This window comes from Manis javanica, chromosome 2 (genome assembly GCF_040802235.1).
Source record: "Manis javanica isolate MJ-LG chromosome 2, MJ_LKY, whole genome shotgun sequence".
NCBI lineage: Eukaryota > Metazoa > Chordata > Mammalia > Pholidota > Manidae > Manis > Manis javanica.
In genome coordinates, this window is record NC_133157.1 from 2,598,680 (window position 1) to 2,619,141 (window position 20,462).

Consider the following 20,462-nt stretch of genomic DNA (forward strand, 5'->3'; position numbering starts at 1 on the left):
CAGCCTTCGCCTCTCAGGTTACAAACCCGAGCGCTGTGGCTTGGCCGGTCACCACCTGATCCCGCTGATGATAAACTTACAGAGCCGTGTCTCTGGTCCAGGAAGACCACCCTGGACAGGTGTTACCAAGGCCAACTGGAGGCAGCCAGGAGGTCCAAGGCCTGTGGGCAGCCTGCGATGTCCCTGGGGTGTCACCAGAGGCCCCACTCACTGCACAAGGCTGCCTGGCGTCACCTGACGCTCAGCCCCGCTCCCCTCTCTTTTGCCCACACCCTCAACACCTCCCCCACCCATCCAGGGATAAGCTCTCTGCCCCAGGTGTGGTCCTGGGGCCAGCATCGTGGAGAACACTCCGAGGACCCTGGGCTTGGGCAGGCGTGGCCCCGTGTCCTGGGGACACGCGAGAAGCCCTCCCCTTCTGGCCCTGAGACCCCAGTGGCTCCTCCTACCCTGAGCTACCAGAGCCCTCTCTCCGCAGGGGCTGTTCACACCTGCACCCTCCCACACCGAGACCTCCCTGCAGGGTCAGCCCCGAAGGCTGTGCCCAGGGCCAGGCATCAGCTGCCTGCTCAGGGCAGGGGGCAGCCAGGGAACCAAGGTCCCACGCAGAGCACACAGCAGTGGGGTTGGGCATACGGAAGGCAGCCCTGAGGGCCCCTCGACAGGGAGGCAACTCCTGACTCCCCAGGCCCCTGGGCTGCCCCCTATCCAGGCCAAGAGGCCCTGGCTGGTTCCTGCATGCTTCTGAAGGGAGTGCAGAGTAGGCTGATCCCAGCGGGGTGGGAGGAGTAGGGCAGCTCCCCCTGCCACCCACTCCCCACAAGTGCAGGCTGAGCAGGGCAGATGGGGACATAATGGGCGAGGGCAGCCCAGGTGCCCCAGGCTGGGGCTCGCACTGCCCCGGACGAGCCAGCACCACCAGGCAGGTGGCAGGTGAGGTACCGGGTCTGGACCCAGCCTAGTCAGACGGAGGCCCACAGCCCCCCGAAGCCGCTTGCAGGGCAGGGCGACATCAGACCCAAACAGGAAACCCCAGCAGAACAAATGAGAGCCGAACGGTGGTGTATTTTTGGACGCTCATGCTTTGTTTGCTCCCCCTCGCGTTCCTGTTTCTTTCCCACACTTCCAACGCCGCCGCACGACAGTCCCGGGCGCCCGCAGCCACGCCGCTTCAGAGAACAGCCGTAGGGAAGTGATCTCACAGTCAGAGTCGCGGAAGGCTGGCTGGCAACAGCGACACAACACAGCGAGGCTTGAAAATTACTCGAAAGGGGTAGAAAACCCTTGAAAGTGGCGGGGGCCCCCCTCCTGGCCAGAGGGGAGCGGCGCGCCGCCCGGAGCCCCGCCTGGCTGTCGGTCGGCGTCCCATTGAGAGGGTGTCCTCGGCGTCCAGCAGCAGAAACAAGCCCCTTCCCGCTCTGCCATCCAAGGATACATGAGGGATAAAATTACATTTGTACAAAAATAGATTTCTTTACCTTTCCTGATGCTTTAGATGTTTCCTCTCATCTTTACTCTCTGTATCTGTCAGACTCTAAAGTGTCAGCTAGGCGGCCCAGCTAAGGTGTGGCTAAGGACTGGGAACTGCGAAAGCTACTACTTGCTCCGAAGCATCTTAAAATAGATGCATCTCCTTGCTGGAGATATTCACTCGAACCCGGATTTCACCAAAGGAGGGGTCCTTATGTACTTGCTTACATGAAGCAAATTTATAGGAAAACAGGAAAAGTCTTGATTAAAAATAAACACAAAACATTGGTAACTGCTACATGTGCACTGTGTTGACAGCGTGCAGCTCTGTGCACGCAGTTTCTCTGTACAGCACATATATTTTACACCACACACCTGCCCGGGCAGGGCCAGGCCATGTGCCCGAATTCCATGATGGGGACAACATCAGCTGATTACCCACCGGCTGCACATCCGGCCAGGCTTGCAGGGGGGCCCCCTGGAAGAGGGGGCTCCAGCACGGTCTCCGGCACTAGCTGCCAGCCCGCCAGCCCAAACTCTTTGGGAACGCCGAGACTCGGAAAACGTGGGTGTGGGGCCGTCTTTCCCCGGAGACCGAGTGCTTCCAGGTGACAGGGGCCACCCAGCTGACACAGGGGCCATCTCGGTGAATGTCCCCGGGCAGGCCAGCTTCCAAGGAGATACCTAGCAGGAGAAGCAAGCTGGAGCCTGGCTTTACCAACACCTTCCAAACACAGGACATAGTTGCCTCCGTTCCTCAGCCACGGGAGCCCCACCTGGGTGTCCCAGAAGGAAGGGGACCCCGCCGAGAAGTGCCAGAGGCGCTGGCAGGCGTGGGGCCCAGGAAGCATCCAGCCGGGCAGAGGCGAGGTGGGCACGGGGTGGCTAATGAGCTGATGTTAGTGCTATCTTTAGAAAATTAAAGATTGTCCCACCGAAATAATAATAATATAATAATAATTACAAAAAATCACCTTAATTGAACCAGATTGGTAATATGACTAACGGTCTGGTTAAATAAAAAATCCTACCTCTCTACCGAGTCAGGTGCCATTTCCCATGTATCACCTTTCCAGACAGCATCGTATGCATTAAGGACAGCAGACAGGCACAGGGGGAGGGCGGCCCGTGACTCTCAGGGCGCGGACAGGCATCTCTGGCTTAGAAGCTGGTGGCCTGGGGGCCTCAGCGCTTTGTGACAGCCAGCCAGGGCCCTACAGGCTACGTGCCCAAGGCGCTGACCCCCCAACACGGCCCCAACCCTGGGTTTTCTCCATTGGGGCCGCCCTCATTCGGACGGAGCAGGGCGGGGACGATGGTGTCTGGCTACAGAAGGCACCTGGGGTGTTGGGTGTGGGGCAGCCTGGTGTCCCCACAGCCAGGGGCCTCCATCAGTGAGTCCTGAGAGGGCCTTGTCTCTCTGCCTGTCACAGCCATGCCCCAAAGGCTCCCGAGACTTTTGGGGAAACCCTTGGAGAGGGGACCGCTGGGCACGCCCATCTCCGCCTCAGCCAGTGACGGGGGAGGGCAGCGCCTGAGTGGCAGGAAAGCCTGTCTTCAGCCACTGCTCAGTACGGGTGGTGTGGTCAGGTGTTTGCGGAGTCTTAGCTTCTGCCTGGTGCCTCAGGTTCAGCTCAGCTGGGGCTCTGGAGGCAAAGAATGGACACTTCCTTCCCCAGGGGGGCCTGGAGGCCTACCCCTCGCTGCCCAGCCCCACAGGTGCCATTACCAGCTGGGAAAACAGCCTCTGGGAGGGCATCTCCACCCATCCAGGGCTGCTGGTGGGGGGCACGAGGGAGGCCTGCTGCTGTGGAACATCCCTCAGGCTGAGAGCACAGGGCCCCAGCCCACACCCCTGCACCATCTCTGCTCAGGGTCCACTGCGGACAAATGCCAGTCCCCTGGGTACGAGGCATGAAGACGGAAAGCACTTGGACGCGGCGGCATGACAGTGCAGGAGAGCTGGGCCAGCCCCACCGAGCCCGCTCCCCTGGGCCCCAGGCACACGCCCCAGGAGGCCTGGGTTAGGTCAAAATGCTGCAGACACACACTGGGCTAGACGGGGTGCCTTCAAACAGAGATGTCCAGTGGAGTTTGTCACCAGACAAGATAACAGCTGGGCTGGCTGTCCCCAAGGATGCTGGCTCTCAACCATTCCCTATTCCCAGACTCTTCTCAACAGAACGGCCAGCCAGCAAAGGAGGCCTCTCAACCAAGAGCACCATGATGTGGTGCCATCTGCCCCCTCCCCACCTGGCTCAGGTGCCCACAAGTCCCTCTGGCCCTCGCCTGCTGCAGGCCCCAGCTTCCCTCTGAGTGGGCAGCTGCTTGAAGACCCGCTGGGAAGAGCCGCACTCCTCCCCTCGCACCCCTGTGAGTCCCGCCTCGGGGGGTGGCCTCTGCCCATGACAGGCCAGCAGAGTCCCTGCTGGCACACCTGAGTGTTTCCAGGAGGGCCAGAGACCAGGCTGGACCTCTAGGAACCAGGGGTGAGCCTTGGCCTTCCTCACAGCCTGAAGGGAAGCTCTGGGGTTGAGGAGAGGCAGGACACTATGGCCCAGCTGCCTGGCACTAGATGGGTCCCCGAGGCGGGGAAGGTGGAAACCAGGGTGATGCAACGAGAAAACCAAGGTGGGTGGGTGGCCCCAGTCCCTGCAACCTCGAGGTGAACCCCCAAGCCTGCAGAGAGGTCAGCTCCTGTTCTGGCCAGTGCTGGGGAAAAAGCACAAGTCACCTTTGGGAAAGGGGCTGCTCACCCTCAGTCTGAGGGGAGGGAAGCCCCAGAGACCCCTCCTCTTCCCAGGGCAGCTAGCAGACACCAGACACCAGCCCCCGACCTGCCCCCTCCTCCGGATCCTGTGTGGGGCTGGGCCGGCCAGGTGGGTGAGGGGGCGGCGCTCCGAACAGAAGAGGCCACACAGGGAACAATGAACAGCGACCAAAACAAAGCCACCCTTTTGGGGGGCTGCAGCTCTGGGCCTGGGCCAGGAGGGAGAGCCCTGGCTCCCGGAGAGCCCGATAGGCCCGGCTGGGGCTCGCCGAGTCCTTGCCACCCCGGCTGCCGCCCCGGGAAAGCCACCACCAGGGTCCAAAGATGAGTGGCAGTGAAGTAGAAAGGGTGGCGATACGTCTTAGGCTTAGCAGTGACAGGCTGCACCCCAGGCCTGCCGGGCCAGGCAGAGAAGGGGCGGGGACGGGGCTCAGCCGAGAAGAGCGGCCGGTGGCCAGGCAGGGCAGCCGGGCCAGTGGGCATGAAGGTCTGGCCAGCGGGCGGGCCTAAGTCATTTGGTGGGGGGCTTCCAGCATCTCCATGAGGAAGGTGTCGATGGGCGTGTCCCCGATGAGCTTGAAGAAGAAAAGGTGCTCCAGGCACTTGAGGCCGATGGAGCGCAGGGCCGGCAGGCGCAGCAGCAGCTTGGCGAACCTGCAGGACAGCGGGCTGAGGGCAGGGCAGGCGGCCCCCTCCACCCTGGCGCCTGGCTGCCTGCCCACAGACGGAACCTCACCCCACCACCCAGAGCTGCAGCTGCACGAGACCTGCCTGAGCTGAGCCGCTTAGGCAGTGGGAACAGCAGGCCGAGGCCTGGAGGCAGGAGAGGACATGGGCATGAAGACCCCTCAAGAAGGTTTGTGGAGTGGAAATCTGGGATGAAGGGCCAGAAGTGAGACAGTGGCTGGGCAGGGCATGACGAATGGGGTTTTGTGGGGAAATTAAATATGTGGGCTTCCTCCAAGGGCACTAGGCAGCCACAGCAGGACTTTAAGCAGGGGGGAGAGAGCTGTGTGCATTGAGCATTAGCAATGCCTAAGCTGCAGCTGGCAGGCCAGCAAGGGAGCTGCTCCTGAGCCAGGGAGCAGGTCTGTGCCCAAGCAAGCCCCTTCCCATAAGGCACCCACCTCCCCAGGCCAGCCCCCTCCCCAGAAACTGGAGCTGGGCCAGAGGCAAGGGACCCTCCGCCTGGCCCTGCCCACCCCCTGGGGAGTTTCTGGGGAGGGTACTGGATGGAAGAGGGAAGGGGCTTTTGGAGGAGGAAGCCAGGCTCAGCTGCTTGGCACAGAGGACTGCGCTCCTAGGGATGGGCCAGATTCCTCCCACGCCCACCCCTGCCACGGTGCTGCCCTCCCTTGAGGGGCTGTATACCAGGGAAAAGCCCCAGGGTTGGCAACTACAGAACCCGTGTTTGAAAGGCAAAACACGCAGCACCAAGGCTGGAGCGGGGCCAGAGACAGCTGCTTTCTGCTGAGCTGGCGAGATGGGCTGCGGCAGGAAGCCAGGAAAAACAAGCGGGCGGCTGCCCCTCCGTCTTCCACGGTTCTACGGGAAGTTTCACTTTAAACCAAACCAGATGCAGGCTGAGCAGAGAGCAGGATACGGTTAACCATGTGTGTGCCAGGCGGCAGGCAGGGTGGACAGGGGCGATGGAGGCCTGGTGCCCAGGAGATGCCCTTGTGGAGGGAGGGGTAGCACCAGGAAAAACAGACCAGCCATGGCACGAAGCCACTAGCGTCTCCCCTCCTCCTGGATGCCTACTGTGTGCCTGGCACTGTGGATGTGGAAACGAGACAGTCCCCGCCTTGCCGGGACCCACAGCCAGGTGGTGAGAGACAAGCTCTGCACTCACACGTAGAGCGGCTACTGCCTGCCGGTGCCCACCTCTGCCTCTAGCGGCTCCCTTGAGTGGGCAGAGGAAAACACTGCCTTCATTTACGAGCTCTACAGAGACAAGCACCTACTGTGCGCAGGCACTGCGCCTGGCCTTTCAGTGTGCCCAAGGGCAGCCTGTGAGGGAGCGCGCACCGTGCAGCCCTCACCAGCACCTGGTCCCGGGAGGAGCAGGGGGCTCCCAGGCTGTCCTCAGGGAGGGGGCACTGCCTGTGATTCACATGAAAACGCCTGAAGGTCTTGCCCAGGGCAGGGGGCCCAGAGCTGAGATCCCAGAGTCCCTGAGGCCCAGGAGGGCAGAGGCCACCCGCCAGGCTCACCTCCCCGGCTGCTCGGGGTACTTGTGTTTGCAGTACGCCTCCAGGGACGCGTAGACCTTCTCCCGTAGAGCCTCCACCTCCGCTGGGTTTGAGAGCCCCTTAGAGTCTGAAAGGGAGAAGGGGCTGCAGGTCAGAGCCCCGCACCTGGGAAGCTGCCCCAGGGACCTGGCACGCAGGCTGGCTCCCCGCAGGCCCGGCTCCGATGAGGCCAGCAGTGGGCTGCTGGGCATGCTCTGCCCGCAAGGGGCCACCCTGGGCTGGAGCCCTGGCCCTGCCGCTCACTGGCCAGGCAACTGAGGGCCAGTCCCCAGACCTCCTGACACCCAGCCTCCCCATCTGTGGTGCATGAAGGGCCTGTCCTCACCCTCTCCTGGTTACCACAGCAACCGGGTGATGCCAGCCTTTGCTGTACTCGCGCTTCAGTCCTCTGAGACAGACAGAGGGCTAAGGAGTGAGGAATGCTCCTGGGATCAGCTCGGTGAGCCGTGCTGGGCGTAACTGGTGGGAGCCTTTGGGCCGGGCCAAGCGCTACCAGCGCCTCCCCCCTCCTTCCTCGCCTCCCAGGGTCTCCAAGACCAACAAGCTGGCATCAGGCAAGCCCCCACCCCAACAGCAGCCCCTACCCACCCCCCGGCATGCTTTGGGTTCACAAGGCCCTGGGTCTGGCCCATCCTGGTGGCGTTGGGAACAGAGGCTGGAGCCCACACTCGCCCCTGCTGCTGGTCTAAAGCTGCCGCAGCCTCACGGGGGCCCCTGGCACAGGGCTGTTGCCGCATTGCCTCGCAGCACCCAACCGAGGGGTCTCGTGCATGCCAGAGCCATGCTCTGGCAGTCTGGCATCCCAGCGGGGGTATGACTGCCCTGTGTGAACACTGCAAGTGGCCTGGGGTGCCGGGTGCCTTGGGAACGTGTCAGGCCCCTCCACAGCTTGGCTCCCCAGGCCCAGGGCTGCCCCAGCTCCAGCCCTCTCTCCTCCATCCCCAGATATCCCACAACCAAGCCTCAGCTGGTGAACCAGCGGCAGAAGCCAAGCCATGAATGACAAACAGGGATTCACTGGGCAGGGCCAGGCAGTATGGCTCAGCCTCCCATGCTGGCAGAATGGTGGGCTCGAAGCACAAACCTGGGGAATGAAGCACCCCTGGAAATGGACTCTCCCCACGAGAATACTCCCATCTCCCCCCAAGCCCAGTCCCTTAGCCCCGGAGCTGCCCACTGCCTGGCCAGCTCCCACACCCCTCCCTAGAAGCCAGCGGCCCTGAGCCTGCCCTCCCAGTCCCCATCGCGCCCTGCAGACAGCCCAGGCTCCAGAGCTTCGGCATTGAAGCTCACAAGAAGGCTGTCTCTTCTGAGCCCAGGATTCCAGAGCAAATGGTGGTGCCCAGAAGGCTTGGCCAGAGGCCTCATCGAACCACAAAGGGCAGGTGCAACATCCTGAGTCCCACTGTGTGCAGAACCCTCACAGGGGGCATCAGAGGAAGGCAGCAGGCTATCCCCTGATCATAGAGAGGCGACATCATGGCTCAGACAACAGCAATGGGGCAGCCCTGGAGGACTGGCATCTGAGGCTGGGAGCCGTACCAGGGTTGAAGAGGACGATGGCGCGCAGGCAGCCCAGCTCCGTCTTGTCCATCTGCATGTCCCGCATTTTGGACACAAGCTCCGTCAGCACCCTGTGGGGGAAGCAGGCAAATGCCAAGGTCCAAGTCAGGCTGCCCCTCACCAGGCACCTCCCTAAATGCCAACAGACTCAGGAAGCCTGGCATGGGCCTGGGGGTGCCTGGGAGAGGCGTAGCTGCTGAGGTCTCCTCACCCAGCCTGTCGGCTCCATCTGGACAATGCGTTCCCCCTCCCTCCAGGGGTCTGCATGTGGCCTTTTATTCTGGGAACCCAGAGACCAAGAAGGGACCTCCTGACAGCTGAGCCAGGGTGACGGGCTTCCGTGTCAAGGACAGAGGTAAGAACCACATTTGTAGCCACTGTGGCCCACAGGAGAGCCACGTCCCCAGAGCATGGCCTTCCTCCTAGCTGTCTCCTACCACTGGAGCGCGCACACTTGGCCTCCTGTGACCAGCTGTATTCCTCCAAGGGGAAAGCAGCCCGCACAGCCTGTCAGAGAGCTGGGGACCCTTCCCGGAACCCTTCAGAGCTCTGACCCAACTCAGCTGCCACAGCCCCACCCCCCATGGGCAACTGTGCCCTGGATCCCTGGCCTCTCTGCACACCCATCTCAGCCTGGGCTCCCCAACCTCACCAACCTGCCCTGACCCCCAAAACTTGATGGTCGTGTCCAGAAAGTGGCAAGTGGTTGATGGGGCCAGGCTGCAGGGGAGCGAAGGGAGGTGGAGCCTGCAGGGTCACCCTGAGGAGACAGGCCTCTCCGGTAGGCAGAGGGGACCCGGGGTCCACCAGCAGGAGAGGGGCAGGCTCACATCGGATCCCAGGGGCCTGGAGGGCAGCAGGCGCAGAGTGGGCACACGGGGACCCCACCTCTGGGGCACCACCCTTCCCACCCAAGCAGAGGAAAGAAAAAGCTCTTCCTCCCCACGCCTGCTGCGGGACCCCGGGCAGCAGAGGCCAGCGCCCCCGCCACGGTCCCCTTCCCAGCAGCGGGGACAAGGACTGTCAGCTGCGTGCCGGGCTGGGGCCACCCTTCTAGACCAAAGCAGATCCCAGAGGGGCGGACTCTCTCCGGAAGTCTCCTGTGGGCGATCAGCGCGCCCCATGAGCCCTCTTTGGTGGCAGCCCTGTTCGTCAGCCCAGGGCTCAGGGCCAGGTGGGCACACGGAACCCCATCTACAGCATTAGCTGCTCCCCTCTTTCAAAAATACTCAAAAGGAAACAACCCGAAGTGCAGCTTTCGGTCGTCAGGTGTCCCTAGACGCTGGTCCTACATGGGTGCTGCCCTGTGTCCATTCCCGCCCGCCGCCCTCCTACGCGGCACAGCGGCAGGAAAAGAACGCGGCCGGGCCCCACCTGTCGAAGATGGCGCCCACCCCTGCGCTGTGGGCGCTGTTCCGGTGGACGTGCAGCCCCGTGGCCAGGAGGATCCCGTCCTTGACGGCGATGGACCGGTGGGAGAAGGAGGCAATGAGCAGCTCGTTCCAGCCTGGGGAAGGGGCGCACGGTCAGGCCGCCGTATCCAGACCCCTCAGCCCGCCCTTCCCCGGCCCCCAGTCAGCCCCCCAGACGCAGCCGTGTGTGTCACAGACCCACCCCTTGGGCAAGCCACGCCGGGGTTCCCAAACTCAGCTCTGTGGAACCCTAACCCCGCGGGTGTTCCACAGAAAATGGGTTCCTGGGAACCTATGTTTAGGAAATGCCTCTTTCTTCCACAGCGCACACTGGCACGCATGATGAAGGCCCTGAGAAGTCCTGCACAGAGCATCTCCTCTGGCTCTGTGTAAAACTCCTGTGCCCAGGGAAGGCCCTTTCTGCAAGCACAGGATGCTCGTGCCACAGAGCACGTGGAGAGCCCCCACGATCCTCTGGCACAGTCACAGAGCGGCTGCTGCCAGTCTGGTCCAACAGCACCCACAAACAGTGACTGATTAAACTAAAACAAGCTGTGTTAGAGCTGCAGGCCGGCTCGACGCCCTCTGCGCATCAGGTCCTAGCACAGACAAACCAAGGGCGGCATCGGAGGGTTGAGGAAAAGTACAGAAGGAAAACTCGAAATGGGAACTTGAATCTAAAACAATTTCCAAATGTTTCAATGACTCCTGTAATTGGAGAACGTGAAGCCATCTTCCCCAGGGACAGTGACACCGATTTGCCTGGCCACCTCTCTAGTGTTCAGAAGGACCCGGGCTCTGCAGCTGACATCATCACGTGGCTTTATCCTTTAATCCTGACCACAGTCCTGCAAAGCAATATTCTCCCCCATTTTACAGAAGGGGAAACAGAGGCCTGGACGGGGGAGGGCTGCATCAGGACAGGAACCCAGGGCCTCTGCCCCGATCCTTCCTACCCTCCAGGCTGTCACCTTCCCAATGGCTCGGGGTGCTGGGTTTTATGCACCAGTTAGAGTGAAGGCTCCTCCAGCAGCACCCCTCCCCGCTGGACCCTGCGCGGAGGGATGTCCTGCCGGGCGTCTGCCCCCTCACCCGTACCTGTCCCCCCTCAGAAACCTCTCCAGACTCATTTCACCTCTCCCTCCTGTGCCCCAACCCTGCCCCGGGGCCCAGAGTCCAGCAGGCACTGGGCTGGGCTGCTTCTGACACCCCAAGGCACCCAGCACAGGCCTGGCGCTCGGCTGGGGACAGGAGGCGGCTGCTGAGTGGGGTTGCGGCCTGAGCTGGTATACACGGCGGGTCCGGGAGCCAGGGCAGGGGTGCCCTCTGAGGACCCAGCTCGTCCGGCTCACCACCCTCACTGCACCCTGGCAGACACTTGCATTGAGCATCCGGGTTTCACAGCAGAAACCAGCTTCCACTCAACGTGTTCACACCTGCTTTCCAGATGACCCCAAACCCCAGGACTGCGGGCCTGACCCCGAGCCCCAGAGCCGTCCCATTACACCCCATCCAGTCACAGTGTGCGCGCTGAGCAAGGGGCAAACCCTTTTATGCAAAGGCTACATGCACTGCGGTCTCTGCCCAGAAAAGGAGCCGAGGCCTGGAGGCAGGGGGTAAGGGTATGACACAGGCACAGACCCCTACGGGCAGCCCCCCCTGGACACTCACCCCTCCCTCCCCAGAGGCCCCGGATAGCTCTTCACGTCCCTGAAGACCACTTGGTGAGACCCCAAGTCCAATGCCTCCTTATGCGGGAGGGAAGGGATACTGAGGCCAGAGGGGGCAGGGCTAGGACAGGAGCCCCACCCTGCAGGGCCCCCCCACACCACAGCAGCAAGCAGGGTCCTGGGGTCTGTGCTATCCCTGAGGCTCCAGCCCCTGCCCCTCTCCTCCTGAAACCTGCCCACCCCTGCCAAGCCCAGCCACTCACCTGCCCTCAGCAGGATAACTTGGTCGTCCAGGGGCAGCTCAGAGAAGTGTGGGATCCGCTTGGCCCACTCCACAAGGGTGAAGAGCTGCTTGTCCGCTGCTTGGCAAATGTTGGTGACAGGGTCGTTGGGCTAGTGGAGGGAGGGGCCACAGTGAGCAGCACGCGGGGAACCCAGCCCCAGACCAGGCCCTGCCAGGGCTTCAGCACATGGGCTGCAGAACGGCCCCACAGACATCCAGGCCCTGACCCCAGAGCCCGTGACTAGGTGGCCTTACACGGCAAAGGGGACTTGGCAGAAGGGATGGAGGAACGGATTTGTGATGGAGATGATTCTAGATGATGGGGGGGCAATGTCCTCACAAGGGGCCTCTCCAGAGGGAGGCTGGAGGTCAGAGTCAGAGAGGGCGTGGGGACAGAGCTGCGGTCACAGGAGAGAGGACGCTGGCCCTGAAGGCGGAGGGAGGGGCCCCAGCCTGGGAGCCTGGCAGCCTCTACAACCGGGAGAGGCCGGGAGACGGCTTCCAGAGGCGGGTGCCCCCCAGAAGGAACCAGGCCTGCTGACACCTTGACTCCAGCCCAGGGAGACGACTTTGGACTTGTGCCCTCCGGAGCCTTAAAGCAGGAACTGCTGTCTGTGGTCATTTGCTACAACAGCCACAGGAAGCTCATCCAACTCGAATGACCCACTGAGTCCCCACTGCAGCCCGGGAGGCAGGTCAGAGGGACAGGGGGACACAGGGGAGGGTGCTGGCGCTGGGGTGGGACTCCCACAGTCTCAGCAGCCCCCCACTCTGCTTCTTCCTCCCACATGTAGAGATGACACACAGACAGGGAGCATCAGAGGCCCTTCTAGAAAGTTCTAGCTGGGTGGGGGGGACTCTCTACTCATTCTCCCAGGTGAGAAAAACCAGGCGGGCCTCAGTGGCCTGGGCAGGACGGGGCCCCCCTTGCCAGCTCCTGGCTGGTGGGGCTCGGGTCCTAAACCCTCTGGGTCCTGAGTGGTGGGGGCCCAGACAGCGCACCAGAGGCAGAAACCACCGAGGCAGGCACCTCGCGAGAGGAACGGCTCCCTTGAAGAGCTTCGCTGGCAGAAACCACCTGCCCTTGAGTGTGATGTGCAGGCTAAACACGCCGCCTGCGCGAAGGGCCCGCGAAGGGCTCACACGGGAGGCCCAGGGACAAGCTGGCACCTAGACTGCCATCGAGGGGGCTGGGTGTGCAGAGGGGCACCTGGAGCCGCAGGGGGTGGTCTCAGCGGGAAGGGGTGGAAAGGCCACGCCTGCCCTGCCCCCGGACTCCCTGGCTGTGAGGGGCTGGCCCGAGGCCCCCAGCACTCCCCCCATCACTCTGGAGCAAAGCGTGGGGGTGTCGACTGGAGGCGGAGTACTCACGAGGGGCACGTCCTGTGCCCAGGGCCCCCCAGTACCGCAGGCGCGAGGCTGGCACCTCCCACTTTGGCCAACTAAGGGCAGAGGCTGGCCTGCTCGGGTCCCAGCTGTCGCCACCATGGCCGCCCTCTGCTCCCCAGGGCCCACTCTCCCTGCCTCCCCGCTCGGCAGGGCAGCCCACGGGGCAGTGGAAGCCCGGGTCTGGAGGGCATCCTGGGGTGCCGAGTGGAGAGGAGGCTGCAAGTGAGGGGGCAGTCCAGTGAGAGCCTAGAAGTTCTGGCACAGTCGGAGCCCCCAGAACCCGCCCTCTCCCTGGCCGGCAGCTTTCTTGGAGCCCGTGAGGGGCCCAGGGCAGGCCTGCGTGGCAGGGCATCACCAGGTGGGCCCAGAGCAGGCCTGGGGGGAGGGCTGGCACCGAGCCCTGGAGGCACTGAGCAGGCAGGCAGCCCTCCTGCCCCACCTGCCGCCTGAGGGAAGGGCGCCCAGTGAGCAGACCTGGAGGGGAACCCAGGCCAACGGACGGAGGCTGCAGCCTGAGGCCAGGTGCAAGAGGGCAGCCACGCGCTGTCCCAGGCTCACAGTTGCTCCCCGAAAGGACGGGCCTCTGCGGCCAGCTCGCCCATCTGTGCTGCTAAACCACCCTGCCTGCTCTGGAGCCGTGGAGAGAGCAGATGGCAGGTTTTCCCCAAATAATGCCCTTACTTGACAAAATTAAGCGTTAGCAACTTTTGTTCACCTTCCAGTTTTTCTCTGGGGAGTTTCTGCTCAGTCATGGGGCCCTATCAGCTGGCCCCCAACCCTCGCTGGGCCTGGAAAGGCAGACACAGGCGGCAGGACGACAGAGCAGACAGCACTTCCCAAGGGCAAAGCTGGGGTCACTCCCCAACCAGAGGTGGCATCTCCAGACAGGAAGACACTCTCAGGGCCCCCTAGGCAGGGGAGGTCTAGGGGGGCTGTGGTCCTGGACACAGGAGGGCAGGGATGCTGGCGGCCAGTCACCTGGCCATGGGGGCCTCAGACCTCAGGAGCCTCGAGAGCAAAGGGGGTCCGTGCACGCTGAGACAATGCAGGTCTCACGGCGCCGCGTGCATCACTGCCCCTGGCCAGAGCTGGGCAGTGAGCAACAGCCCAGAAGCCTCCCCCAGCCCCGGGGTGGCAGGGAGGGTCACCCCACCACACACCCCACCACGTGAAGGTCATGGGCTGGGGGCCAAGAAGGGGAGATCAGAGCCTATGGACCTGAGTGAAGGGGCCAGGCCCTCCCTCCAGGGCATGAGGGGGCCGCAGTGGGAAAGGTGCCCCCTGAGGAAGTGATACTTCAGCCAAAGTGGAAGCCTGAGGGGGCAATAGAGAGCAGCATGTGCAAAGGCCCTGGTATCCTGGTATTGGGGCGGGCATGAGCCGGGGGGGTGGGGCACGAGCCGGTGGGCACAAGCATGTGAGCCAAGGCAGAATCAGGGCGACCTTGGGGCCGGCCTGGACAAGGTCTCTGGGGCAGACACAGGACCCCCAAAACCTGGCTACCCAGTGGGGCCCAGCTGCAGCCTCACCATCCTGGCCCAGGAGAGATGGCCTCCCCGCAAGAGTGCCAGCCAGGGGCCAACGGGCCCCAGAGCCACGCGGGATTTTGCCACCGTGGGGGGAGCGGCGTGGCCAGGCCAAGGCGCAGGCAGCACTCACCGAGTTGGGATTCAGCCCCATGTTTGCCTCCACATATGTCTCAGTCTTGGGCTCGACGGCCAGCTCAGCTTCCAGAATCTTCTCCACTGGCATGTCCTCGTTGGCGCTACTTGTGGACTCCACCTCGTTCTCGTTGCGGTCCTTGCCCCGCTGGCGCTCTTCTTGCACGGCTGCAACCCAGCGGGGCGTCCAGTCAGCCCCCTGTGCCCACAGCAGCCCTGTCCCAGGGGCCAAGGAGTGCCAGTTCGAAGCCAGCGTGCTCACAATACCAGCATCCCCCCCGGGGCCGGCGAGGGGGACGCTGCTCAGAGCCCACGGGGCTGTGGCACTGCCTCTGCTCCAAGCCTGGCCGCTCAGGGGCCGTACCCTCAGAACTGGGAATGCATGCCTCTGACTCACTCACTCATTCAACTCACATTCCCACCAAGACCAAGGGGCAGGATGCACGAAGGGCTCTCGAAGTCCCTCCAGCTACAGGGGAGAGGGGCCTGTGGGAGACCACACGCCGGGGCCAAACCAGGTGGCAGGGGCGGGGACTGAGCAGACAGGGTGGCCAGGGGCGGCCCTGCTGCTGGGGGCCCAGGGGGAGAGGCCAGGGAAGGAGGCAGAAGAGGACAGGCTCAGTCCAACGCTGCCCCCAGTGACGCCCACGTGCAAAGAGGGCTGGGGCAGCTGGGGCCCTGCAGCTGGGTGCTGCACACATGCAGACCTTGCCACTCAGGCTGCCCTCTCTAAAAAGGGGGCCACCCAGCAGGCCTGAGGCCCCAGGGAGCCAAAACAAGGCTGTGGAACCCACCCAGGGCCCCACAAGCACCTGCCACAGCTCCTGGGGCTCCAACAGCCTCCTGGGCTGAGCCCTACACTTACTCCATCCTCTCGGGGGGCAGCACCAATGCTGGGTGGGGGCAAAGGAGATGGCAGTGGAGAGAAGCCACGGTCAAAGGCCCAGCCCAGGGCTGGGGGCTGTCCACACAGCACTGTCTCAGCCTGAGTGGGCCTGGTGTACCAGGCTCCTTTCTCCCAGGGACGCCCCCCCACACTGTCACTGGCCTCTCCCAAACCTCCCTCCTCTGGTGCTGCTGTGCCAGCATCTCAGCGCCCACCCCAGGCGAGGCCCTCAGCTTCTCGGGGTCCCAGGAGACCCCCCTGCACAGTGGCAGCTTAGTGAGCACACATGCAGAGCATTGCAGTGACACCTCTGCCCACCCACCCATCTATGATGCGAAGGGCCTGGAAACAGCCCCCCATTGCAAAGCCCAGGGCTGAGCAGAGCCCTGGGGGGACCTGGGATGGGCAGAGCCAGTCCCCGTCTTGCGGCTGCACCCCAATCCATAAAGCTCCTTGTGAAAGATGAAGACCATCCTGAGCTGGGAGAGCCCCATGGGCCGGGTCTGGCGCCCACAGCCGTCCCAGGAGGAGGGCAGCCACCCCTGATGGGAACCCTGGAGCAGGCAGTATGGGTCCCTGGGAGACAGTCACCAGAGCCCTGACTCCTGCCAGGACCCCACCCTCCACCTGGGCATGCATAAAGGTGTGTGCCCCCACATGGCCGTGCCCCCATCCTGCTGCCAAGGCCATACCCCAAGCCACAGCCCCCAGAGGCCCTGGGAATTGGCCAGCTCCTGGGGGACCCAAGGGTAGAACATACGATAAAATACGGTGACTCTTGCAAGAAGTCCCAAGCTGTACCCCCAGGTCACACTGCCCAGGAGCCCACTAGGGGTAGCTCCCACAGCCCCACCCACCTGGCCTCCTCCAGCCCTGCAGGGGGGCTCTGCACAGGAGCCTGAGGCCCTCAGGAGGGCACCCACCAGGATGGCCAGACGCCGGCACCTCCTTCCCTCCACTCAGGCAGTACCCCCCCTGGATTCCCCTCCCGGTTCCCGACACGCCCCAGGTTCACATCTGCAAGGCCAGCTCTGAGCTCCCTCCCTGTGGGTCCTCAGCCTGGCAGCGCTGCCCCCAGCGGGACCTTGCTCTCAGTGCCCCTGCTCCTTCCCAGACCCATGCCCATCTGGAGAGCGGGAGCATGTCACAGGAATCCCCAGTTCTAGTGCCCTCTGGGCCTCAGACAGGCTGCCCCCCATGGGCACCTCTTGGAGCAGACACCACTGCCCATTCTCGCAGCCTCCATGCACCTCCTGACCTGCCTCCTGCCCTGGCTCCAAGGGCTGAGCTCCAGGCCCCCTCACCCAGGCCCTCCTGCCCTTGGCCCCAGATGGGTTTGGCAAATGCGAGGGGCCAGCAGTGGGGGACGTGGGGTGTCCCCATTCAGGCGCTGCCCTGCCCAGCCAGTTCTCAGTGGCCACGGCTCCTGCTGAGCAGCCCTCTATCGGGGCTCTTCAGGCTGGGGGTTCGAGGGCTCCTGCCATGCTGTCTCTGGGACCCCCGGGCTTGCCTGGCTCTGCAGCAGTACTGCACCAACACCCCCACCACCGTGTGCCAGCTGCTTCTGGCTGGGGCACCCCCGATGACTGTTCAGAGATGCTGGCGGCAATCTGTGCCACTCTCTGGGGCACAGGGTTCCCTGAGGGCAGGCCCTGAATCCTTTCTGCATTGACAAGGGGCTGGAACCAACCCCGAGCCAGGGGCCGTGTTCTACAAGACCCAAAGAACTGACTCAAGCGAGGAACTTTCCATCCATGGGGCAAGACTCAAGGACAGGGGCCAGCCGACACCTTCAGGGCACAGCAGCTGTCCAAGGAGCCACAGGGGGCCTCCAGCCGAGTTACTGCAAGCCCAGCTCTCTGGACTGTCCAACAGCAGGTGTGGCTCGGGGGTGCTCAGCTGGCGGCAGGTGGCAGGAGCAGACAGGGCTGAGGAGGGCTGCCCAGCTCTGGCCCCCCACAGCCAGGCTTCCCAAGCCCTCCACGTGTGGCATGCTGGGCTTGAGGAAGGCATCTCCTCGCATCACCCTGTCACGGCGCAGGGTCAAAGGCCAGAAGAGCCCACCTGAGGAGAGGCCGCTGCACGAGCTAACCTGGGCCAGCAACCATGGTGACAGGAACCCGTGTCCCTGAGAACCTGAGGATGGGGGTACCCAGGGTCTGTCCTCACAGCCAGGATGCAGCGGAGAGGCACAGGGTTAAGCTCAACCAGCCCATTTCACCAGGAGGAGAGACTGAGGCCCCGAGCACAAAGGGGTAGGCTCCGCCCCTGGGACATTAGGAGCTTAAAGCTGCGGGCTCTGGAGCCGGGCAGCCCCAGGTCCCCGGCCCTGCCCTGCCCCTGACAGCTGTGCGGCCACAGGAAGCCCCTCTCCTCCCCGTGTCCCAGCCTCCTCAGCCCTCAGATGAGGAGGGTGCCAGCTGCCAGCACCTGCCTCCCCGCGGGGCAGCCGCGAATTAATTAGTGAAGGCTCTGCAAAGCGCTCTGAGGCCGGGAGGGCCCAGCAGGGCTGAGCAGCCCCATTATAAATATTATGGTTTTATTTATAGACAGCGGAGGGGGTAGGAGGGGGCCTGGGGAGGTATGTTTTGCCAGCTCAATCACCTTTTAGATGTAGTCATGTTTGACTTACGTTCTGCTGGCGCCGGAAAACCTCCGGCGGGAGGCGTCTGCAAAGACGGGGCCTTGTTATGCTCCCAGCAGAGCTGGAGTGGGTCAGCCTGGGAGGGCGGGGAGGCCGCAAGCCCCTGCGCTGGGGAGCCCAAAGGCCCAAGGAGCACAGCCGACCCTCCCCACGCAGCCACGCCAGGCCCAGAGGGGGACTCAACGGCCAGCGTGACCGGGGTGCCCACCATCAGGAGCCATGCAGACGCACGGGGAGCAACAGCCTGGCCCTGCTCCTCCTCTGCTTTGGGCACTGCCAGCCAGCTGGGCCCTTGCTCTGTCCCTTGCATGGTCCCTGGGGCAGGCAGGGCTGAATTTCACCAAAAGGCTCTGGTTCAGCCCCCTCTTCTTAAGGCCCAACCAACTGAGACCCAGAGAGGGGGCATCCGGCCAGAGGTCACACAGCAAGTGAGGTCCCTCCAGGTCAGAGGACATGTCCCTCCTTCCCTCAAGGGACTTAATCCAGGACAAGGAGTCTTCACAAGAGACTGACCACATACATGCACACATGCACACCCACTTGCACCCATGCACATGTGTGGCCACCGCTCTCTAAACCTACCACCAGCCAGACACACTGCTGCCACCTGCCACACCGCCCCCACAGGCCAGGGGGAGAAACCTTGCTGATGCCCCCACTGGACACATGAGGGGACAGGCTTGGAGAGTGAGTCACTTGCCCAGCTGGGGCCAGGTCTCCCTCATTAGACTGCGAGCCTGAGTGTGGGGCCTGCTCCCCCCAGACCACAAGCACCAGGAGACTCCCCAGGGCCTGCCACCACCCACTCCGACAGGCAGGCTGTGGCTCAGCCGGGCAGAAGGCCGGACCTGCGGTATTTCCCACCAGGGCCTCAGCCCCCACCTCCCCGGAATGTTGCCGAACGAGTCCCAGATGGCTGCCTGTGTGTGCAGGCCCCTGCCATTGCCCAACAGAGATGCTATCAGCCTGCGGCATCCCTCATTAGCCAGGGCAGAGGTGGGGCCCCCCAGCCCCCAGCAGGGTGGGCCCCGCCTGGTGCCAACCTTGAGCACCTCCCAGCAGTGTGCGGGGCAACACTGCCTGGGTCCGAACCTCGGCTTCTTCACCTCTTACAGGGAGCTCGCCAGCCTTGCTGAGGGGTCAAGCAGCATCAAGGCCAGTCAGCACAGCTGCTCACTGCAGGCACTTCAGGGGGCTCAGGACGGGGCTGGAAGCCGACAGCTCACGTCCCACATCTCTCCTGGCTAAGGCTGGGGTGGCACACCTGGCCCAGTTCCCCAGCCAGCCGTCCCGACACATGCAGACAACAGCCCTGCCATTGCCAGGGAGCCCTCCTTGCAGCACTTTGCCCACCCAGGACAGCAGGGAGAGAGCTGCACTTCAGGGCTGGTTCCAGGGGGCCTGGGGGCAGTGCCAGCACCAGGGGCAGGCTGCCGCAGGGGGGCGGTGCCCCATCCCTCTGGGACACTTGTCCTGGGAGACATGGAGCTCTCTGCACGGCCAGCACCAAGGCTGCACCGGGGTCCCCACTCACTCCTCCCAGGAGTGAGGCTGCGGACGGGGCCCTGCAGGTGCCAGGGAACAACACAACAGGCTGCCACCTCGTCAGTCCACACGCAGAGGCGCTGCCCTCCGCACCCCGCTTGGCAGGAGGCCTTAGCCCGCTCTACTGCCACTCTCAAGGCTCTTGGGCTGCACAGAACCGCCATCCACAGCCAGTGCGGCTCTCTTATATTGTGTTTGGGGAACAAGAGAGCTTTGCAAGAAAGTTTTTACTGCATGTTCGTGACTTAAAAATCCAGTAAGACGCAGAGGGGAGCTGGGTCCCAATAGGACCAGGTATCTATCCAACGACCCATAAGTGAGGTCATGAGGGCTGCACGCTGCCTGGGGAATGTGCCAGATGTGCACCCAGCCCTGGACCAGGCAAGCGGTGCGGCCCAGGCCCTGTGCTGGCAAGCCCTCCCCAGGACCCCAGTCCTCTGCACCCCATTTCTCCGTCTGTGAGGTGTGGGAACAGAATCACAGCACCCGGTGGGTGAGTGAGCGTGGAGCTGGGGTGGGCAGCCCCGTGAGGGCCCGCACCCTGCAGGGGTTCATAACCAGACTGTAGCTGGAGGGTACCAGTGGAGGGGTCGGTCAGACCAGGCGACCCTGGGTCTCCCGAGCCCCTGCAGCTCCCCCAGAGTGAGATGGGACATCATCCTCTCCCCAGGCTCAGCAGTGGACAGACTGAGGGGGCCTTAGGAAGGGGTCAGTGTTTGCTGGACAGGCCCACAGGCCCTGGAGGGCCACTCCCTGGGGTTTGAAGGGCGTCCATGCCCAGCGGAGGCGCATCTGCTGACATCCTCAGCCTCTGCGCACGCTGTGCCCTCCGCTGGGCATGTGGTCTTCTTACACACCCTGCCATTCTTTGGGTACCAGCCTGGACACCTCCCACTCGCCCAAGCCTTGCCTGATGC

The 20,462-nt window shown here is 63.5% G+C and overlaps 1 protein-coding gene across 4 annotated transcripts in view; it reads right to left on the reverse strand.

Moving 5' to 3' along the window:
- Positions 1–1,064: 1,064 nt before the first annotated feature.
- The window catches only part of RXRA (retinoid X receptor alpha), a 95,438-nt gene continuing 76,040 nt past the window's right edge, over positions 1,065–20,462 (reverse strand). For 3 of the 4 annotated variants that reach the window (XM_073221940.1, XM_073221927.1, XM_073221935.1), the window contains exons 5-10: positions 14,469–14,686; positions 11,401–11,530; positions 9,430–9,562; positions 8,035–8,126; positions 6,454–6,559; positions 1,065–4,894 (exon numbers count right to left, since the gene is read on the reverse strand). In XM_073221940.1, coding sequence (XP_073078041.1) covers positions 4,747–4,894; positions 6,454–6,559; positions 8,035–8,126; positions 9,430–9,562; positions 11,401–11,530; positions 14,469–14,686 — 827 coding nt within the window. In that variant the 3' untranslated portion in view covers positions 1,065–4,746. The remainder of the gene's footprint in view (positions 4,895–6,453; positions 6,560–8,034; positions 8,127–9,429; positions 9,563–11,400; positions 11,531–14,468; positions 14,687–20,462) is intronic. The other variant, XM_037007752.2, reaches the window with a different exon arrangement.